The 23,103-nt window shown below is 36.4% G+C and overlaps 1 protein-coding gene across 4 annotated transcripts in view; it reads left to right on the forward strand.

The window, feature by feature from the left end:
* The window catches only part of KMT2E (lysine methyltransferase 2E (inactive)), an 89,041-nt gene that overhangs the window by 31,591 nt on the left and 34,347 nt on the right, over positions 1-23,103 (forward strand). For 3 of the 4 annotated variants that reach the window (XM_060107942.1, XM_060107944.1, XM_060107943.1), the window contains 5 exons: positions 5,895-6,009; positions 6,854-7,083; positions 9,990-10,070; positions 18,710-18,768; positions 19,677-19,849. In XM_060107942.1, the coding sequence (XP_059963925.1) occupies positions 5,895-6,009; positions 6,854-7,083; positions 9,990-10,070; positions 18,710-18,768; positions 19,677-19,849 (658 nt within the window). Of the gene's footprint in view, positions 1-5,894; positions 6,010-6,853; positions 7,084-7,552; positions 7,642-9,989; positions 10,071-18,709; positions 18,769-19,676; positions 19,850-23,103 lie in introns of those variants that run through there. The other variant, XM_060107945.1, reaches the window with a different exon arrangement.

The following is a 23,103-nucleotide window of genomic DNA, read 5'->3' on the forward strand; positions in this document are numbered from 1 at the left end:
ACACGGGCCTTCAATGGGCTGGATGAAACCCACTCACATTGGAGAGGACTGTATATATATATATAATTGGTTCTGCTTCTCTAGAGAACCCAGACTAATACAGACTAAGTGGTTCCAGAGGAAAGGAACTCCCGTTGCGGAGCACAGGCTCCGGACGCGCAGGCTCAGCGGCCATGGCTCACGGGCCTAGCTGCTCCGCGGCATGTGGGATCCTCCTGGACCAGGGCATGAACCCACGTCCCCTGCATTGGCAGGTGGACTCTCAACCACTGCGCCACCAGGGAAGCCCAGAAGTTAAATTTTTGATGAGGAAGAAGGAAGTCATAAAAGTCCAGTTTCAGGAGGAATCAGAGCTTATTTTGATCAATCATTCTATTCTTTTTCTGTAAATGCCTCTCTTAATTTAATGATTGGCTTTTCTCTCTTTTTATATCTTCAGTTCACCTGACTACTTAAACGTCTGCACTAAAATGTATAACGAATGATGATTTTTGATGGCTGTTTAAAAAATAAGGATATTTTGATATAAACAAGGTTTTAAATTTGTAAAGTGTTTCCAGGAAAATGTGGTAACGTCAGTTAGATTACTGTAAACAAAATGGTAGTCATCCTGCTTTCTGAGTTTTCAACAATAATCCAGAACTGTAACATATTTGAAAATAGCCTATTTTCGTTTTTAAGAATGGAAATATTACATAAATAATTTCAACTTTAATGACCAAAATTGTTTTCCATATTTGTAAAGTTTGTAAAGTAATGACAATTAAAGTGACATAGATTCAGAATTACCAGAAAGCAGGCTTTGTGTAACTCTAATAAAATGACACATAGTACTATTTTGTAATACAGATATGAGGTATAAAGCTGTTTACCTCATTAGATCATTAATCCATAGGCATAAATACCACTCTGGTAAATTTCACAGGAATAGTGGGGATAATGCAGTTTGGTGGGAAAAGTACTAGACCAACATAAGAGATATGGGCTTTAGTATTTTCTTTGCTATTATAATGCCATGTGACTTAGAATTAAGACTTCATTTTATAAGTGTGGAAACTGAGACCCAGAGTGATTATGTGGCATGTCCCATGGATACACAATGGCTTAATAATTAGGGCTTGGATCTAGAGTTTGTGGCACTTAGATCAGTCATCTCCTGGTCTGTAAAACTGGAGGTTGGACGATGTGATGTTTAAAATACCTTCTAGAACAGTGCCTGAACATCACTTTAGAGCAGCAGATACTCTGTTTCCCTGAATAGTAGCTGTCCTACTGCACTCTATGCCACACCAAGCAGGACTCAGCAGCTGAGTCCTCAACCCCTAGCTTCATGACAGCATTGTCTGGGGGTCCAGAAACTGCCCTCCACATTATGCTTGTCTAGACTCAGCAGGAGCAGATCTACTACCACCAATTCTAGGCCAGAACAAAACTACTTCCAATCTGAGGGAAAGAAACCATATCCTGACACTCCCTTGGGGCCATATACAGACGAGCCTTACTATATCTTTGTTCTATCTGCTCTACTAACCAAGTCTTAGCAACAGCCTTTTACCTTTTCCAAGACCCCAGTATCACCTCACGGGGTCAGAGGTAGGTTCTGAGAGTGGGTAATTCAGATTAAGTCTTGACCTTTTGTCAGTATTATCTGTGCCACTCATTCCTGTAATTCCTTGTGCACTGTCTAAATTGTAGGCCCATTCAGATGATTGAATCTTTGCATCGTTCACCCTTTTATTAATTCTTCCACTTGCTCCATACAAATCGGCTTTTACTTTGACCATGCTACTGGCACACTGAAGCTAATGCATGGTTTTCAGGCCTCGTATTGCTTGCTCTCTCAGCAGGATTTGATGCTATTGATTCTCTGTACCTTTTGGCTTTAGTGAAACTATCCTTTTGTGGTTTTCTTTCTTTCTTTTTCTTAAATTTTAGTAAAATATACTTAACATAAAACGTAGCATTTTAACCATTTTTAAATTTACAGGTTGGTGGCATAAAGTACATGAAGTACATTCACAGTGTTACCACAGTGTCCAGGCAAGAGATGACAAGGGCTTGGACTAGGAAAATGGTAGAAATGGAGAGAAGTGTACTGATTCTAAATGTATATTGGAAGGAGACACAGGATCGACCATAGAATTAGTGTGGAGGGTGAGGGCAAAGGAGCAATCAAGAATGACACGTTAGGGCTTCCCTGGTGGCGCAGTAGTTGAGAGTCCACCTGCCGATGCAGGGGACACGGGTTCGTGCCCCGGTCCGGGAAGATCCCACATGCCGCGGAGCAGCTGGGCCCATGAGCCATGGCCGCTGAGCCTGCACGTCCAGAGCCTGTGCTCTGCAACGGGAGAGGCCACAACAGTGAGAGGCCTGTGTACGGCAAAAAAAAAAAAAAAAAAAAAAAGAACACATACAAAACAATATATGAATGAATACAAATAATCACACTCTCTTTGAAAAGTGACATCACAGTTACGTAAGTGAAATCTTATTTGCAGGGTGAACACAGCACCATGGTTTATGTTTTGATGCATAATTATTTATAGAAATATTATACTAATGTAGTTTCTCGATGGTAAATGTTATACCTGTGTATTAACTCGGCATTTATGTGACAATGTAAATTGGCTAAACAGAGCCCTGAAGCAACTATTTACACAAAAACTTACTATTACATATTATCTCTTTAGCCCTGCAGTTAAAAATTTACTAAAGCTTTATGGTAACATTACAGGAGATTTTGAGGAAAACTCCTTTAACCATAATGTAGTGACTTTTGTTACCATGAGTTCTTGCTGTGCTGTTTGTTGTCCATGTGTAAATATGGTAGGTTGCTCAGATTTAGTCATTTTCTATTGATTGGACATTCAAATGATTTCTACTCTTATATCTAGTTCTATGAATAGTATTAAAAAGAATATCTCAATTCTTCAGGTTGTTATTTAGTGGGAATTACTTTCTTAGGATAAATTTCCAAAAATGGGGTTACTGGATCTAAAGGATGTTTGACTTTTGGTATTTGTCACAAAGCTGTTTTCAGGTTCACTGTGTGCTTTGAGGATGTTTAGCACCATGGGACTTCTTACGGAACATTTCTAAGGACGTCTGGTGTCCTTTTTTGTTTGTTTGTTTTTTTGTCTTTTTTTGTTTTTCTTTTTAACACTATCTTACAGTTTGGAAAAATCCTTAAAATATGCCAACCCATTTTTTTTTTAACAATTGTTACCTTCTTTTTAAAATTACTTTTATTAAGTAGCAGCATTAGAAATGAGGATCTTGATGAAGTATTTCTGCCTTCTTGCATTGCCAACTTGTTAGTATTTACAACTTCAATTTTTTATTTTTTAATATTAAAGTATAGTTGATTTACAGTGTTGTGCTAATTTCTGCTGTACAGCAAAGTGACTCAGTTATACACATATATACATTCTTTTTTATATTCTTTTCCATTATGGTTTATCCTAGGAGATTGGATATAGTCCATGTCCTATGCAGTAGGACCATGTTATTTATCCATTCTAAATGTAATAGTTTTCATCTACTAACCCCAAACTTTCGGTCCATCCCTCTCCCTCCCCCCTCCCCCTTGGCAACCACAAGTCTGTTCTCTATGTCTGTGAGTCTGTTTCTGTTTTGTAGATAGGTTCATTTTTGTCCTATTTTAAATTCCACATATAAGTGATATCATATGGTATTTGTCTTTCTCTTTCTGACTTACTTTACTTAGTATGATAATATCTAGTTGCATACAAGTTGCTGCAAATGGCATTATTTCATTCTTTTTTATGGCTGAGTAGTATTCCATTGTATATATGTACCACATCTTATTTATCTGTTGATCTGTTGATGGACATTTAGGTTGTTTCCATGTCTTGGCTATTGTGAATAGTGCTGTATAGCTTTAATTTGAATCATGAGGTTATGCAAAGGATTTGTGGCTTGTTTACATGCTTGAATTTATCTGTATTCACTGAAAGTCTTATTTTTTTAATTCCCAACCATTAACTACTCCAAAATACAAATTTCTTGCCACACTGTAAATCCCTAAGAGTGAATCTTTCTATAATGGCCACAATTCCTACATCTTGCTTTAATAGGTCAGGAATTGCTAAAACCCCATTTCTTCCCTCTATGTATTTTTAAAAGAATTCTAAAGGAATCAATATTGTAATCAAAGGTAGTTTGGCAGTATGTATTGATTTTATGTGCATTTACCCTCTTCAGCATTTCTGCCTCCAGGAATCCATGTTGTAGAAATACTGCCATGTAAGCAGAAAACAGTGTATGGAAGGGTGTACAATTTCACTGATACCTTTAACACTGAAAAATAGAAACAATTTAAACATCTACCAAAAGGGAATTTGTTAAATAAACTATGGTACATTCATATAATGAAATAATCAGTTATTACCAAAAATAAGGTAGATATGTGTTGACAGTGAAAGATTGAAAAAGCAAATTATAAATACATATTGTACATTCTCATTTTTTTTAAAAAAAACAACTGTTAGATGTATTTATGGATAGACAAATTTCGAGGGGGATAAATGGCATCTTAACATGGTTGTGTCACGTTTGGATGAAGACATGATCTTTCACTTTCGTATGTACCTCTGTTTTAAAGTTTGTACAATGAGCATGTATTAAGTGTGGAATTAAGAAACACATTTTTAAAAAAGATTAAGCAAGTAAAATTTTAACATAACAGCATAGATAATAGGTGAGTACTGGTTTTCTAAATATTCAGAACATTTTGGAGACTCTTCTTTTGTAATCTCCTTCAGAACCACTTGACCTCAGTTTGTGCCTCCTCTCTCTACTGATTTTAGCACACTGGATCCCAAGCAGCAGTCACTTAGAGCAAAATTGAGACTTTCTGCAGGGGATGAGTGGAGGGGGGCAGTATATCAAGAAGTAATTGACAATAGTAATTTGACCAATTAGATTGTAACTGCATTAAGAAGACTTAAACCATGAAGAGTGCAAGTAGTACTAAATTCTAAGGGAAGGTTTTGAATAAGAGGTAGCATAAGGGTTATGAACAAATCATCTCAAAGGGTGGCGTTGGTAAGAATAAAGGCACAGAAATGAGTCATGTTGTGTGTGTGCAAGGGAGAAATTAATTTCAGTGTGAATTGCCCTCAGAAGTAGGTTCACTACCACATTGATCAATAGGAATTATCAGGCTAGGGCTCAGGAGGATTGATATAAGTGAAGAATTTGGGAAAGTGATGAATGTAAAATGCTAGGCCAGGGAATTTATAAGTCAACCACAGCGGGTGAGTTGTTACTCTCAGTTGTATCAGTGGTTGGTCAGGTCATCATCATTTGGCCATTATCAGGCCAGAGCTGCTGATCTTACACTACCATAGGCTGCTAGTTACATTTTTTTCATAAGCAAACCTTGGTTCATTGTGAGGTTTCCTGTTCCTTAGGTTTTCTGATATTTCCAAGGCTTTGTTATTATCATGACACACTAACACATACATGAAGCTTTGACATTGAAATGTATGCTTCACATTCAAATTGGGGTCCATGTGGATTCAGTATGTCCTTAGTCTTGTTTAAATTATTTCTACCACTTTTCTCCATCCTGTGCATAGTGTCCCCAGTGCCACTGGGTATATTAAGTAATGTTTAATCTCTACTAATTTTTTTTAATGATAGGGAAACTATATCTGAACTTGAAGGGGGGACATTTATTGTACTTAATTAAAAGTGTTTTAATGATGCAGATTCTAGATAGGATATATCATATCCACAGGGTGTCTTTGTTCTAGACATTTTAAAGACATTTTATTTGATAGCCAATAAAATAAGTGCTTATAATTTTAAATAGATTGAAAGGAAAAAAATCAATGCAATTCTCTTTGATGCAACTTTTTTCCCTCCAGACCAGAATCTGTAGAAGCTAGCCCTGTGGTAGTTGAGAAATCCAACAGTTATCCCCACCAGTTATATACCAGCAGCTCGCATCATTCACACAGTTACATTGGTCTGCCCTATGCGGTAAGTGTCAAACATTTCTCTGGAAGGGTATGTTTTATATCTGTATATAAATCTATATATATTTTTTATATCTAGAGGTTGAAAGTTGATGTATGTGGTATTGTGCCTAAAACTGAATATTTAAAAAGCAGACTTGTTTTATACTATCTAAACAATTAGGTATGTAATTCGTAGTTTAGTTTTTTCATTGATCTAATTATATTTATTCAAGAGATTAAAATTCTATAAGAGGAATTCCCTAGAAGTTTTTATATTATTTGCTTTTTTATGCTATTGATAATTTAGTATTATAATTCTTTACCTTCTCTATAAAAAGACTGTAGATAGAATTGTACTATCTACTGTTGATTCTAAATTATATAGTAATTATATAGTTACCATTTATTTAGCAGTTATATGTCAGGCTCTGTGCTAAGCATTTTTGCATATATTATCTAATTTAATCTTCAAAAACAACCTCATAAGATAGGTATAATTTTCATACCCGTTTCATAGCTGAGAAAATGAAAGCTTGTCTAAGCTAACTTATTCAGTGTTGCCAAAACTTTAAAAATCCCTATTGTATACTTTACAGTGATAATATGTCTTTTGTAATTGTTTTTGTTATTCTTTAGCCTCCAGTTTCCTGAGTTGTTTTTTTTTAACTACTATTCTCACGTCTTGCATTGTGAAGGTGACCAAGGTTCTCTATCTAATTTCACCAAGTCATTATTTTAAAGGTATTAAGGAAGCAGTGGGCCAATTTCATCTGTCTCACATATTCAAATTAAGGATTGAATTTTATTTAAGTTGTTTCTATTTTTATTGAACTTACATTGTGATGTATTTGTGATTAATTATCCAGGACCATAATTACGGTGCTCGTCCTCCACCAACACCTCCGGCTTCCCCTCCTCCATCAGTTCTTATTAGCAAAAATGAAGTAGGCATATTGACCACTCCGAATTTTGATGAAACTTCCAGTGCTACTACAATCAGCACATCTGAGGATGGAAGTTATGGTACTGATGTAACCAGGTGCATATGTGGTTTTACACATGATGATGGATACATGATCTGTTGTGACAAATGCAGGTAAAATGTTTCATGCCATTTGCTCATTTTTCTTGAATGCTGCTAACCTTTGTGATTGTTAATGTTGGAAAAAAAAAACTGACTTTTGAAGAAATTGATAAATGCGTTTTTTAAGTGATACTTTTGCTACTGTCAGTGCACTCTGGTTTGCTCCTAGGAAATGCCCCTATGGGAAAAAAGCTATCCTAGAGTTTTTCTTAGAAATCCTCGTTGTTAATTGAGTAATAGGCAGTCAGTTCTGAACTTTATTCATACAGAATCGCATCTCTTTTTTTACTCATTCGGTAGTAATACAACTACATAAAGTAGACAAGACAGAAATGAGAGGAGAATTGAGTCCTGTGTATTTCCTTTGGAATTATTTGTGCTGTATAGTCAACTGTGATTTTCCAGTTTGGGGGAATTATACATTTTGATTGATGTTTGTTTGACCTGACTCTCTCACCTCCTTTTGACTTGAACCTTGCAGCACTCTGGAGTCTCCTTGAACCAGAACCACAGTCTCCCCTCCCCCAACCCTGGTTCAACCACCAAGAAAGGCCTCTTCCCCTAGAGAAGGTGTGATTGGGAGAGAAAGTGGGGTTTTGTTTTGTTTTGTTTTCTTTTCTTTTTTTTTTTTTTTTTTTTCCCTGGTGGGAGGGAGTTGGGGAGGATGGAGAGGGAACAGTAGGATTTCAACCTGAAAGTTACTGAGTCCATCCCCCGCAATAGGCTGGGAAACAGAGAGTATTTAAGCAATGTACTGTAGAGGATAAGAAAGTTTGATAGTTTACAGAATGTCCTGGATCTGGTCTTAAGGCATAGCTTCATCATTTTATTTGAAATAGTACCCATATTTGAATGTGAGTGTAAAAATGCATTGTTGAGCCACATAGAAATTACTTTGCGTTATTTGTAATCTTGTTCCCATCGATTAAGTTAGGTGATTAGGAGTGGGATGTTATTGATATAAACAGGCAGTTAGGTTTATATGAAAAAGTTGATTTACCTTTGCCAAAAAGGGGGAAAATTAGTCTTAAGTGGAATGTGAAATTTGATGTTATTTTTATGGGAAGTTGTAATATTAATGCTTTGAGTTAATTTTCATAATAAAAATATATTGTGATGCTTTTTAAAATTTAAAAATAAACTTATGGTACATACTCTTACCATAAGCAATCACCTCAGTGAACTTATTCAGGAGGTGAGTTTAAAAACTCAGAAAATAACTTCGCTGATAACTTGTTTTCCTCATTATTTTTTAATTAGCTACTTATTAGCAAATCTGAATTCATATTTTAACCAATCATATAAAATAGCTTTCTCATTGCTGATTTTGTCTTATGTGATAAATTACATACCATTGGACAATATTTTATTTTAGTGCATAATCTAAAGTGTTTTTGTTTTGATTAATTACAATGATCTATATATAATATAGAATTATATCTATTAGAAAAGAGTGAAATAGTCCTTAGGACTTATACCCATCTACAAATTCTTGAAGGACCAGTTCACGTATTTTGGATTATTCAAGGTATTTGCTTTTTAGCAACTGCTCTATTTGTTATGAACTTATTTTTTGTTATTCTACTTTTCTACTGCTTAACCTGTAGTATACTACAAGGCTTAATCTTTTTTCCTCTATTCTTGTTTTACATTGCCTCTATATATTTTCATGTACCTACTGCCCATACTCATCTCTTTCAAGTTTGACATCTAGAGCTCTGATTATTTATTCATTTTCTAGTTTTATTTCTTCTGTGGTCTGCATGACATTATTAGTTAGCCCCCAAATTTAACCTAATTTGTTATTCTGACTCTCCATGTCAGGTGTTCTGCTTTTCTTTTAAACTTTTTCCCCTACATCTTTGATACATAGTCCATTACCTTTCACATTCTACCAGTTCTCGTCCCAACATCCTCAGTTAAGAAGTAAAGAGCAAGATCATAGCAGTTAACTCAGTAGCTGTATATTAAAAGTAGCTCATTATTATATAAGGAATAATTAAGACTATTTTTAGAAACAGGCATATATATCAACTTTAGACCAATTAAAGTCTTGGCAATAGAATACAAAATAATAGTGTTGAGAAATTTGCCTCAAGTTGGTCCATGTATCACAATTAAAAATAGAGTTCATAATAGGTTTAGTCTCTGTCTTCATGAAATGACTCTTGGATTCTTTAACTTCATCTTCTCTGCCATCATTCTAGTTCTTTCTGTTGTTCTTTAACTTAGATCTGGAATGTTGGAAAAGTCTCTTAGTTGATTTTTATGCCTCCAGTTTCTTAACTTCTTTGAATTAACACTGTATACCATCAGAGCAACCTATAGTTGTTACCTGTTGCCAATTAGAGGAATGCTCCGCAAATCCTGACATTCCAGGTTGTATATAATCTGACTGCATTTTACTAATTCAGTTTTATCCCCCTCTGTTTCTCAAAATGAACATTCTTCTTCAGATATATTAACTGCCTTCTGGCTGTTGCTCCCGGTGTCTGTCTACTTGAGAAAATGTTGCTATAATGAGGTCTTTTCTTCCTAATGTCCCAAATGAGGTTCTCTTCAAGTCTCCATTATTCTCCAGGATTCTTTTCCCATTAATTCCACGCATTGTGGACATCTCCAGTTTGTGATTTCTAATAATATTTGTAATGTATACCTTTTACATTTTAAAATTATATTTGCTTTAGAAATTTATATCATATATATAATATCCTATTTTTGTCCTCTTATTTTTGCATCTCAAAATTTTATCTTCCCGAGGACATATTTCTATAAATTCTTCACATTACCTTTTACACTGCTAAACTCAAAGTAGACACTTATTAACGGATAGTTAAATGGAATATCAAATCTTAATTTAAGGATGATTTTAATAATATTTTATATGTTCTGCTTTTCTTTTCTTTTCCTTTTTAAAGTGTTTGGCAACATATTGACTGCATGGGGATTGACAGGCAGCATATTCCTGATACATATCTTTGTGAACGTTGTCAGCCTAGGTAAGTTGTACATACAATAAAATTGCCAGTCATTTTACTGAGGTAATCTTTAGTTATTAGAAAGTTATGTATGAATTCTAGATTAAACAATTAATGGATGCTGTATTTCATCAAATCTAAGATGGAAGAAGTTTCCTTTTTATGGTTTGGTTTGTTTTTTGGGTTTTTTTCTTTTTCCATTCTGACATCTCTAAAATCAAGAAGAATCTTTCCATTGATAACGTGCCATGGTTTATTTTCTAGGGTTTTTAATGATGCATAAAATAATAGTGCATTTTTTAAGTGATGACATCTTTTTTTCAGTGGACTGCAAATTACGTTAAAAAGTTACTAGAAGGGCATTTCGTTAGTTACAGAATTTTGCAGGGCTTATACTATCATTCTGCCTGTTGGCAGTATTGTGTTTTCTTCCCATTTCTTCTTTGTGCTTTTTTAAAAACATCTTTTTTAATGGACATTTCAAACCTATATAAAAGTAATAGTGTAATGAACCTGCATGTTTCCACCACCCAGCTTCAACAATTGTCAATAATCTTTTTTCATTTACATTGCTGTGTATTTTTCTCCTTCACATATTGTTTTAATGCAAATCCCAAATATATTATTTCATTCATGTGTATCCTTATGTATTTCAGTATGTATGTATTTGTGTATGTGTATTTTAGTATGTATCTATAAAAGAATTTTTTAACAAAAATCTATAACCACAAAACGATTATTATATTGATACATGCAGCAAAATCTATTACATCCAGCCATTCTTAAAGTATTGATTGGTTGCTATACATCTCTTTTAAGTCTCTAGTAATCTAAAGCTACACCCCTTACCCCACCAACCCCAGTCTCCTTTGCAGTGTGTTTCTTTAAGGGACTGAATTGTTTATTTATCCTGGTGAGTTTGCCAATTGCATTATCATGATTTAACAGATTTCTCTCTATAGATATTTCTGTAAATAGGTGTGTGATTAGATTTAGGTCCTTTTTTTTGGGGGGTTAGACTTTCATACACTGTGTTCTATCAGGTGACACATCTTATAATATCTGAATGGGACCCATTGATGGTTATTTTTAAAATCCATTAATTTATTAGGGGTTGCAAATTAGTGACATGTTAATTCTGTTGCTTATCACTTATTAGCTGGACTATTTCTGTAGAAAACTTCCCCATATTAACTGTTCAGTTCTCTTAAGGTATATTTCACTGAGGAAAGGCAGCATAAATGCTTGTTGATTTGTAGGCTTTATCAGTTTTTAGAATAGTGAAAAGAATTTTAAGTGTCATTATGAAATCAGGGATTTAAACATATTGGATATCAGTCTGTTGCAGTTATTCCTTTCTTTTTAAATATTTATTTATTTGGTTGCATAGGGTCTTAGTTACGGCAGGCGGGCTCCTTAGTTGCGGCACGTGGGCTCCTTAGTTGTGGCATGCGGGCTGCTTAGTTGTGGCTCACGGGCTTCTTAGTTGCAGCTCACCAGCTCCTTAGTTGTGGCTTGTCAGCTCCTTAGTTGTGGCACGCAGGCTCCTTAGTTGTGGCATGCAAACTCTTAGTTGCAGCATGCATGTGGGACCTAGTTCCCTGACCAGGGATCGAACCTGGGCCCCCTGCATTGGGAGCGTGGAGTCTTATCCACTGTACCACCAGGGAAGTCCTTATTATCTTTTTTTTTTTGGCTGTGTTGGGTCTTCGTTGCTGTGTGCGGGCTTTTTCTAGTTGCGGCGAGCAGGGCCTACTCTTCGTTGTAGTGCGTGGGCTTCTCATTGCAGTGGCTTCTCGTTGCAGTGCACGGGCTCTAGGAACACAAGCTTCGGTAGTTGCAGCACACGGGCTCAGTAGTTGCAGCATGCGGGCCCTAGAGCACATGGGCTTCAGTAGTTGCTGTGCGTGGGCTCAGTAGTTGCAGCACGCGGGCTCAGTAGTTGTGGCGTGCAGGCTCAATAGTTGTGGCTCGTGGCCTCTAGAGTGCAGGCTCAGTAGTTGTGGCGCATGGGCTTAGTTGCTGTATGGCATGTGGGTTCTTCCCAGACCAGGGATCAAACCCATGTCCCCTGCATTGGCAGGCAGATTCTTAATCACTGCGCCACCAGGGAAGTCCCCCTATTATCCTTACTTATGTTCAAATTTTGTCCCATTTTTGGTCAGTGGGAACCACTTCAAGTTGGCTTTGCGGTCCTTTTGAAAATACCCTAGTAGTACTTGCTAGCTTTGTGCAATCTAATACGACAAGATGTCTCGGGCTTATCTTATACTTCTGTGCCCCACACTCAGAATTGGTTTTCAAGACCAGAATCTGAGAGCTAGTATTGCTCCTTCCTCCGGAACTACTCAACGTTGCTAGGTCTTTTTAGTAGATGAACCTAGTCTACTATAAGTTTTGTCTGTTTGTTTATTTTTAAGATAAAATGCATGAGTTTATACAGATAATTGCAATTTAAATTTAGGAATACAGTTGACCTTTGAACAACATAGGTTTGAACTGTGCATGTCCACTTATGCATGGAATTTTTTCAATAGTAAATACTACAGAACTACACACTCTGCATTTTGGCACCCCAGCCCTCACATTGTTCAGAGGTCAACTGTGCAAGGTTTTCATTTAACTGTTTCTGTATTTCATCTGTGTCTCTTTTTATCCTAGTTCTCAACAAAACATACAGTAGTGTAATTAGAGTACCATGTAATTTGCTCAACTGCTTAATCCCATAGAAGAATGTAACAGTCTCAGAGTAACAGTACCAACAATAGCACCTGTAACAATATGATTATGTAAAACAGTTTAGAACTTTTTTTTCCTGTAAGATATTTTCTACAGGGATGTATAGTTAATTTTTTGTGTTTAAAGTCTCTTGAAAGAATTTTATTGTGTGGTTATAACACCAACTGGGTACACACTTCTGGGTTAGGTTATTAGTTTTATTTTTTTATTTTATTTTTTATTTTTAAAATAAATTTATTTATTTTATTTACTTATTTTTGGCTGCGTTGGGTCTTTGTTGCTGCGTGCAGGCTTTCTCAAGTTGTGGCGAGCAGGGGCTACTCTTTGTTGCGGTGCGTGGCCTTCTCATTGCGGTGGCTTCTCTTGTTGAGGAGCACAGGCTCTAGGGTGCACGGGCTTCAGTAGTTGCAGCATCAGGGCTCAGTAGTTGTGGCTCAGAGACTCTAGAATGCAGGCTCAGTAGTTGTGGCATACAAGCTTAGTTGCTCCACGGCATGTAGGATCTTCCGGGAGCAGGGCTCGAACCCATGTCCCCCTGCATTGGCAGGCGGATTCTTAACCCCTGCACCACCAGGGAAGCCCTAGTTTTATTTTTGATTTTTTAAAAATTAAACTTTTGAAGTAATGTGGGTTTGCATGCATTTGTGAAATAATACAGAGATCCTGCGTATCCTTTATTCAGTTTCTCCCAGTGGTAACATCTTGCAAAACTGTTAATACAATATCACAGCTAGAATATTGACATTGGTATAGTCAAGCTACAAAACATTTCAATCACAAAGATCCCTCATGTTGCCTTTCCTAGCCATACCTACCTCCCACCTCTTACCCCTCCCATCCCTGACCTTTGGCAACCACTAAATCTGTACTCCATTTCAGTAATTCTGTCATTTCAAGAATGTTACATAAATGGAATCACACAGTATGTGACCTTTTGGGATTGGCTTTTTTTTTTTTTTTTTTTTGCGGTATGCGGGCCTCTTACTGCTGTGGCCTCTCCCGTTGCGGAGCACAGGCTCCAGTTGCGCAGGCTCAGCGGCCACGGCTCGTGGGCCCAGCTGCTCCGTGGCATGTGGGATCTTCCCGGACTGGGGCACGAACCCATTCCTCTGCATCGGCAGGCAGACTCTCAACCACTGCGCCACCAGGGAAGCCCTTGGGATTGGCTTTTTTTTACTGAGAATAATTCCCTGGAAAGCCAGCTATTTTGTGGCATATAGCAGTATTTCACTTTTTTCTATTTTTAAGTAGTGTTATGTGGTATATATGTACCAGAGTTTGTTTAACTGCTCACCTACTGAAGGACACTTGGGTCATTTCCAGTTTTTGGCTATTACAAATAAAGTTGCTCTGAACACTTGTATACAGGTTTTGGTGTAAACCTAAGTTTTGTTTTCTCTGGGATAAATGCCCAAGAGTGCAATTGCTTGGTCATACGGTAGTTAGTTGCATGTTCAGTTTTATAAGAAATTGTCAAATTATTTTGCAGAGTAGTTGTATCATTTTTCATTCCTACCAGAAATGGATGAGTAATACAGCAATTTTATTTTTAAGGATTGCTTTTTATACTTTATTTTTATAATTATATGCTCGTTTAATTACGTAAGAAGTAGTCACATCATTCTAAAGTCAGATATTTAAGACAAGATACATTCAAATAAGTCTAACATACACGACCCCTGTCCCTTCCACTTTGGAAGTAACAATTTTTTTAAAATTGATTATTCCTTCCATTGTTTGTTATATTAGAAACAGATATGCACATATATATATATATATATTTGTATTCCCCTCCTTACTTAGATAAGCAGTAGTATATTATGTAGAGTTGTTGCCACATTAGTTTTTTGTCTTAAAAATATATCCTGGGGCTTCCCTGGTGGCGCAGTGGTTGAGAGTCCACCTGCCAATGCAGGGGACGCGGGTTCGTGCCCCAGTCCGGGAGGATCCTACATTGCTGTGGAGCGGCTAGGCCCGTGAGCCATGGCCGCTGAGCCTGTGCATCCGGAGCCTGTGCTCCGCAATGGGAGAGGCCACAACAGTGAGAGGCCCGTGTACCGCAAAAAAAAAAAAAAAAAAAATCCTGAAGATCACTTCATAGTAGTAACATACAGATTGACTCATTTCTTTCTGTAGCTTCAAGGTGCTCCATCTTCATGTACTATAGTTTAGTCAGCCCTTTGAGTGGACATTTGAGTTGTTTCCAGTCTTGTGTAATTGCAAGTGAAGTGGGATTATTCAGTAAAAGGGTAAATGTATATATCAAATTTTGTCAGATATTGCCAAATTCCCCTCCAGTAGCAACTGTCCAGTTTTGAATTCCCACCAGTTATGGATAAGCATGCCTATTTTCCCCAGCCTCACAGTAGAGTTTTTGATGGACTTGGATTTTTGCTGGTTTAACTAGGTGAGAAATGGTAATCTCAGTGTTTTATTGATACTTTTCATTGATACTTTTCATTTGTTTATTATGAGTGAGGTTTTTCCTTTTTTTCTTTTTTATTGGAGTATAATTGCCTTACAATGTGTTAGTTTCTGCTGTACAGTAAACTGAATCACCTGTATGTATACATATATTCCCTCCCTCTTGGACCTACCTCCCACCGCACCCCCCCATCCCACCCATCTAGGTCATCACAGAGCACCAAGCCGAGCTTCCTGTGCTTTATAGCAGGTTCCCACTGGCTATCTGTTTTACGCTTGGTAATGTATATATGTCAATCCTTATCTCCCAGTTCATCCCACCCTCCCCTTCCCCCCCCTGCCCAGCCATGTCCACATGTCCATTCTCTACGTTTGCGTCTCTATTCCTGCCCTGGAAGTAGGTTCATCTCTACCATTCTTCTAGATTCCACGTATATGCATTAATGTACGATATTTGTTTTTCTGACTTACTTTTCTCTGACAGACTCTAGGTCCATCCACATCTCTACAAATGACCCAATTTCATTCCTTTTTATGGCTAAGTAATATTCCATTGTATATATGTACCACATCTTCTTTATCCATTCATCTGTTGTTAGACATTTAGGTTGTTTCCATATCCTAGCTATTGTAAATAGTGCTGCAGTGAACACTGGGATACATGTGTTCTTTTGAATTACGGTTTTCTCAGGGTATGTGACCAATAGTGGGATTGCTGGGTCATATGATAGTTGTATTTTTAGTTTTTTAAGGAACCTCCATACTGTTCTCCATAGTGGCTGTATCAGTTTACATTCCCACCAACAGTGCAAGAGGGTTCCTTTTTCTCCACACCCTCTCCAGCATTTATTGTTTGTAGATTTTTTTTTTTTCATGGTACGCGGGCCTCTCACTGTTGTGGCCTCTCCCGTTGCAGAGCACAGGCTCCAGACGCGCAGGCTCAGTGGCTATGGCTCACGGGCCTAGCCGCTCCGCGGCATGTGGGATCTTCCCGGACCGGGGCACGAACCTGTGTCCCCTGCACTCTCAACCACTGCACCACCAGGGAAGTCCTGTTTGTGGATTTTTTTTTTTTTTTTTGAGGTAGGCGGGCCTCTCACTGTTGTGGCCTCTCCTTTTGCGGAGCACAGGCTCCAGACGCGCAGGCTCAGCGGCCATGGCTCACGGGCCTAGCTGCTCTGCGGCATGTGGGATCTTCCCAGACCGGGGCACGAACCCGTGTCCCCTGCATTGGCAGGCGGACTCTCAACCACTGCGCCACCAGGGAAGCCCTGTAGATTTTTTGATGATGGCCATTCTGACTGGTGAGAGGTGATACCTCATTGTAGTTTTGATTTGCATTTCTCTAATAATTAGTGCTGTTGAGCATCTTTTCATGTGTCTCTTAGCCATCTGTATGTCTTCTTTGGAGAGATGTCTCTTTAGGTCATCCGCCCATTTTTTGATTGGGTTGTTAGGTTTTTTTTTTATATTAAGCTCCATGAGCTGTTTGTATATTTTGGAGATTAATCCCCTGTTGGTTGCTTTGTTTGCAAATATTTTCTCCCATTCTGAGGATTGTCTTTTCGGTTTGTTTATGGTTTCCTTTGCTGTGCAAAAGCTTTTAAGTTTCATTAGGTCCCATATGTTTACTTCTGTTTTTATCTTCATTACTGTAGGAGGTGGGTCAAAAAAGATCTTGCTGTGGTTTATGTCAAAGAGTGTTTTTCCTATGTTTTCCTCTGAAAGTTTTATAGTGTCAGGTCTTTAATCCATTTTGAGTTTATTTTTGTGTATGGTGTTAGGGAGTGTTCTAATTTCATTCTTTTACATGGAGCTGTCCAGTTTTCCCAGCACTACTTATTGAAGAGGCTGTCTTGTCTCCATTGTATATTCTTGCTTCCTTTGTCATAGATTAGGTGACCATAGGTGCATGGGTTTATCTCTGGGCTTTCTCTCCTGTTCCGTTGATCTATATGTCTGTTTTTGTGCTAGTCCCATGCTGTCTTGATTACTGTAGCTTTGTAGTATAGTTTGAAGTCAGGGAGTCTGATTCCTCCAGCTCCGTTTTTCTTTCTCAAGATTGCTTTGGCTATTCGGGGTCTTCTGTGTTTCCATACAAATTGTAAAATTTTTTGTTCTAATTCTGTGAAGAATGCCATTGGTAATTTGATAGGGCTTGTATTGAATCTGTAGGTTGCTTTGGGTGGTATAGTCATTTTCACAATATTGATCCAATCCAAGAACATGGTGTATTTCTCCCATCTGTTTGTGTCATCTTTGATTTCCTTCATGAGTTTTTTATAGTTTTCTGAGTACAGGTCTTTTGCCTCCTTAGGTAGGTTTATTCCTAGGTATTTTATTCTTTTTGTTGCAGTAAATGGGATTGTTTCCTTAATTTCTCTTTCTGATCTTGCATTGTTAGTGTATAGGAATGCAAGAGATTTCTGTGCATTAATTTTGTATCCTGCAACTTTACCAAATTCATTGATGAGCTCTAGTAGTTTTCTGATGGCATCTTTAGGATTTTCTATGTATAGTATCTTGTCATCTGCAAACAATGACAGTTTTACTTCTTCTTTACCAATTTGGATTTCTTTTCTTTTTCTTCTCTGATTGCCGTGGCTAGGACTTCCAAAACTATGTTGAATAAGAGTGGTGAGAGTGGACATCCTTGTATGAGTGAGGTTTTTCTTTGATTTTGTTTCACTTTATAATAGTTACTCGCCTTTTTCCAGATAGTTGGGTTTTTTTTTAACATATTAAAATCTTTTCTTTTTAATCATGGGGTAAATATCTGCTGATTTTCAGTAAAGGTTGCTTAAAAACTGACCATTAGGGAGGACAGTCACTTGTTATCTGCTTATTCTTCTGTGATAACTAGAACTATCAGTGATGCTCGGATAGTTTTATGTCCTACTAGATATTAAGGCGAGTCTTATTACTGAGTAGTAGGTATTTCAGTCTAAAGCTCGTATTCCCCCATCTCAGCTCCCATCTAAGAACTATATCTAGTTATTTGCCATTTAGACTAATAAGTTTAGACAGTGAAAATGCTTTGGGGGTGGAGAGGGGGGCAAGTAAACAGTTACTATGGATGATGTAGTTCATGAGCGGAGGCTGGGGGAGGTTAATGAAATATTTTGCCTAATTGTTAAATGTTTAGTGTTTATTATTTCAAAATTGGAAATAATTTAGGCAAATAGTAATAATGCAATAATTACACTAACATTTCCCCCCAGACGTTTTGCTTTTTTTTTCAGTTTGGAAAAAAAAAGTACTAGTTTCCAAAGTAAAAAATGATTTTCTTAACACAACAGTCACTTAACTGGCATCTACTGCTAATTCTGCTAGATCAAATCTAAACTGTAAGGCAAGTGATAGTACATATATTTTATACTGTACATTTTCAATAAGAACATTAGAGAAATTATAAAGTTTATCACATTTAAAACAAATCTGCTTTATATCTAAATTTATGAAAGTTTATAAATAATCATGTTAATATTTTAATATAGGAGTTTGGATAAAGAGAGGGCGGTGCTACTACAACGCCGGAAAAGGGAAAATATGTCAGGTGGGTGAAAAGGATCTATACTAAATTAACTTCAGTATGATTGAGAGAATAAGTGGCCTGCATATTTTTTAGTCAGACATAAACTCCTTGCTAATGAACGTTGATTGTATATATAATTTACAATCTCAAGTGTAGATTTTAAATACTCTATTTTACATATTTTATAGAACAATAATGTATTTATTTTAGGAAATATGGAAAATAAATAAAAATCTAAAATCATCCATATTTTCTTGCACATAGGTAACCGATTGGTTTAAAGAAGTAAAATATGTTTGCTCTTTTGAAAGATGGTGATCCGTTTGTTGATCATGTGCAATAGTGTTTATTTCATTTTTAGGAACAGGATTTGAAGTTGTAACATATGCTAAAACTTCCACTTTGGCTTATAAACCACGTTGCCACCAATACAACTGGTTTTGAATAACCATAGTTTATTGAACTGTTTGATGGACATTTGGGGTGTTTCCAGTGTTTTTGTTACTACAAATAGTAACGTCATGAAACCCTCTTGGATAAGGGTTTTTTTGTACTTTTCCCAGTTTATCTGTGGATAGATCCCTAGAAATGGGGTTGCTGGGTGAAGAGGGTAAGTGTATATAGAATTCTGCTAGATATAGCTAAATTCCCCTTCATAGAGAATTTTGAATTTCCACTGGCTATGTTTGTAAGTGTCTGTTTCCCACAGTCACACCACCTGAGTGTGTTGTCAGATTTTGTATCCTTTCTAGTTTAACATTTGAGAAATATATTTGCAGTTTGCATGTAAACGTGTCTTACTGAGTGAGGAAGTGAAAAAGTTTATTCTTCAGAAAGATGGGGGAATAATAGTTTGTCATGTGGAATGCTGTTTTATTGTTTGAAGTAGAAGTATTACTTGTGCAATAATTTTTATTTTGCCTTTGAAGATGGTGATACCAGTGCAACTGAGAGTGGTGATGAGGTTCCTGTGGAATTATATACTGCATTTCAGCATACCCCGACATCGATTACTTTAACTGCTTCAAGAGTTTCCAAGGTTAATGATAAAAGAAGGAAAAAAAGTGGGGAGAAAGAACAAAACATTTCAAAATGTAAAAAAGTAAGTTTTTCCTGTTTTGAAGATGAGTAGATAGGAAGTCGTAGGAGTAATGGATAGTAGCTAGAGAAGGTAGCAGGATCTAAGCTTCATCACACTCATTTAAAATTTTTAATGTGTTTTAAAGATTGAAATGGAGTAGAGAAAATGTTTGCAAACTGCTTTAAATCATCACTCTGATGAGACTAGTCAGAGAAATGCAAAAGCTAAAATAATATTTAGTGAAGGTTGTTGTTTTAGAAAACAGAAATCACAGTTCTAACTTTTTACTAGTTTATAAAGAGGAGGAGGAGCATGTAATGATTGTGAATGGTGGTTTATAGCTGTTTGTCTCTGAGTCACATTTAATCATTTTAATAAGGCTCTACATTTGTTGAATTTCTTACTACCTAGATCTTTCTCACTTAAATTTTTGTATTAAAATATCACCAGGATATGATGGCAGAAAACTATTTATAAGCCACTTTTTAATAAATTTGTTATAATTGCTAATGAAGTTTTTTGTCATGTAAGGTAAAAGATGCTTTCCATAATGACTATATATTTATTAAAGAGTGAAATTATACGTAGGTATAAAATCATTTTTTTGAGTAATTCTTCATGATGTTATTTAATAGGCAGCATGTACTTTTTTGTTTTTTACATTTAATTAATTTTGGGGGCTGCGTTGGGTCTTGGTTGCTGCACACAGGCTTTCTCTAGTTGAGGTGAGCGGGGGCTACTCTTCATTGCGGTGCACAGGCTTCTCACTGTGGTTGCTTCTCTTGTTGTGGAGCATGGGCTCTAGGTGCATGGGCTCAGTAGTTGTGGCACATGGGCTTAGTTGCTCTGCAGCGGGTGGGATCTTCCCAGACCAGGGCTCAAACTGGTGTCCCCTGCATTGGCAGTCGGACTCTTAACCCTGCGCCACCAGGGAAGTCCGGCAGCATGTACTTTTAAATACCTTTTTCATTTTCTAATTTCACCTCCCTGTTTAAAATAAGTCTTGATTCTAGCAGTCTTCACATATGTCTCTCTCTCTAATTTTGCTATTCTTCTCCCTGTATTTTATTCAGTCTGGACAACTATTACCAAATTCTACCTCTGATTTCTGATATGTTATCTTTACTTAAGCTGTTCCCTTCATTGTTTAGAATATTCTCTTTTCCATCTTTATCTTTTAAACTCCTACTCTACTTCGAGGCCCATCTAAAGCACTACTTTTTTTTATGAAATTTGCTATGATGATCTTTCTTTGCATTTCATCATGGCACTTGAACCTATTATTACAGCACTTAAGCACATTTTGCTTTATTTCATTGTTATTTTCCTCATCTCAGATTGTAACTTATGCAGAGAAATGATTGTCTCTTAAGTGCTTTTTACAATTTAGGAACTCATGTTTAGGTATTGACCTAATTTTTTCATTTACTGCTTTTAAATTATGCCTTCTTTGTTTACTGTATAAAAGTTACTTGGAAACGTTATCCTTGTGTAGTTCTATTTTTAGGTCATCTAGATTAACAAATCTACTTTTTAAATAAAACATAGATTTTGCATTTTCTCTGGCTGGAATGACTTTTGGCTATTTAAAATGAATCAGTTCTGTCTTAGAGCACATCTTATTTGTTTCAGAATATTGTTGTACATTTAAAAAGAGAATTTTTTCTCTCATGTTAAGTTAGTAATACTTGATAAGGATTAGAAAAAAAAAATCCAGGAACTGGGCATAAAAGATTTAGTTTGCTTTACTGTTAAGTTTTTACTATTATTTGGGGGCAATATGTAGTTAAAAATATATAGCAAAAGGATATATCTAATTTTGCTTTTTATTCAGCCTGTTGTTATGGCTAACTGTTAAAAATGTGAATGGAGTTAACAATAGACATTCTGGACAGATGACATTTAAAAAATACTCATAAAACCCTATTAAGGTATTGTTGGTTGGTGTTTTAGCAATTTAGGCCTTTGGCACGAAGCGTTAACACTGTTAAAGACATGGATTGTGTATTGTGACCCATATATTAGGATTTTAATTTTTTTTAATTTTTAAAATTTTCTAATTTTACTTGAATGTTTCAAACTTGATATTAATTTTTTCATAAAACTATGGTCAGCACATGTTACTTACTTATGAATGTTCTATTTTTCTTTCAATGTTTCCTCTGTAAACCAAACTTGCATCTTCTTTCATCATACTTCAAATTCTTCTTTTGTTTCAGCAGCACAGCCATTATCCAGGCTTAAAAATCTTTAAGTCATGTTTAGTCTTTGACATTCAGAGTTATTGTCAAAAGCACTATTGATTTTTCCTTGGGAATGTCTCTTCAGTATACTGTTATTTTTTCTTCCTTTTTGCTTCTATAAACCCAGTCTACGCCCTTATTACCTCTTGGCAGTACAGTAATATCTTCTTCAATTTCTCCAAGTTTATCCTCTTTCTACTTTAGTCCATTCTGCATTTGGTTCTGACATTTTCTGTGAATATCGTCTTTATATCCCTTCTCTGCTCAGAGGTATTTCATGGATCCCTCCATCATAGTGAAGAACATACGGTATTTAAGTCAGAATCTTAAAATGCGACTTTTTAAATAAGGCTTTCATGACCTACTTTTACATTTTTTTTTTAGCCAGTCTTACATCATAACTATTTTCAGTAGGTAACAAGTGCGGTATATTAGTTTTTCTTTGAATGCAACGTATTTCTTCCTATTGCGTGCCTTCTTTCATATGTCTTTAGTACCAGAATTGTATCTCTTTCAGTTGTCCACCTGTCTGAACATATCTATTCTTCACAGTCCTAGCTCTTTTTCTGTGTTTTACGTGAAGGTTCTTTGCTGCTGCTGCTTCTCCTTCTCATCCTCCTCCTCCTCTTTTTAATAAAACTTGCTGTCTTCCAACATATAGTCTGCACACAAATTTGGAACTTAAATAAATTAGGAACTATATTGCTTACTCTAGGTTTAGTGTTCGTAAGTCTCTCGAAATAGAGTTTACACTTTGGGGAGTGGCGTGGTGAAGTAAGTCTTAGATAACACTTTAGGACTTGGCAGATTAGAGAGCTCCCATTCAATATTTACTGAGTAAGTACAGTTCTTTTCACCACAGTGCTTATAATTTGAGTCCCTACTAGTAAATGCTCAAGTATTACTTGCTAGTTGACTTAGAAATTAAAGTAATAACAAAATTATTTTAACCCACCCCAAAACTTGGCTCATGACTTAAAACTACTGCAATATTTTTAATACCTTCCAACTTTTATCACATATTTTTCCATG

The sequence above is a fragment of the Mesoplodon densirostris genome, chromosome 9 (genome assembly GCF_025265405.1).
Source record: "Mesoplodon densirostris isolate mMesDen1 chromosome 9, mMesDen1 primary haplotype, whole genome shotgun sequence".
NCBI classification, from domain to species: domain Eukaryota; kingdom Metazoa; phylum Chordata; class Mammalia; order Artiodactyla; family Ziphiidae; genus Mesoplodon; species Mesoplodon densirostris.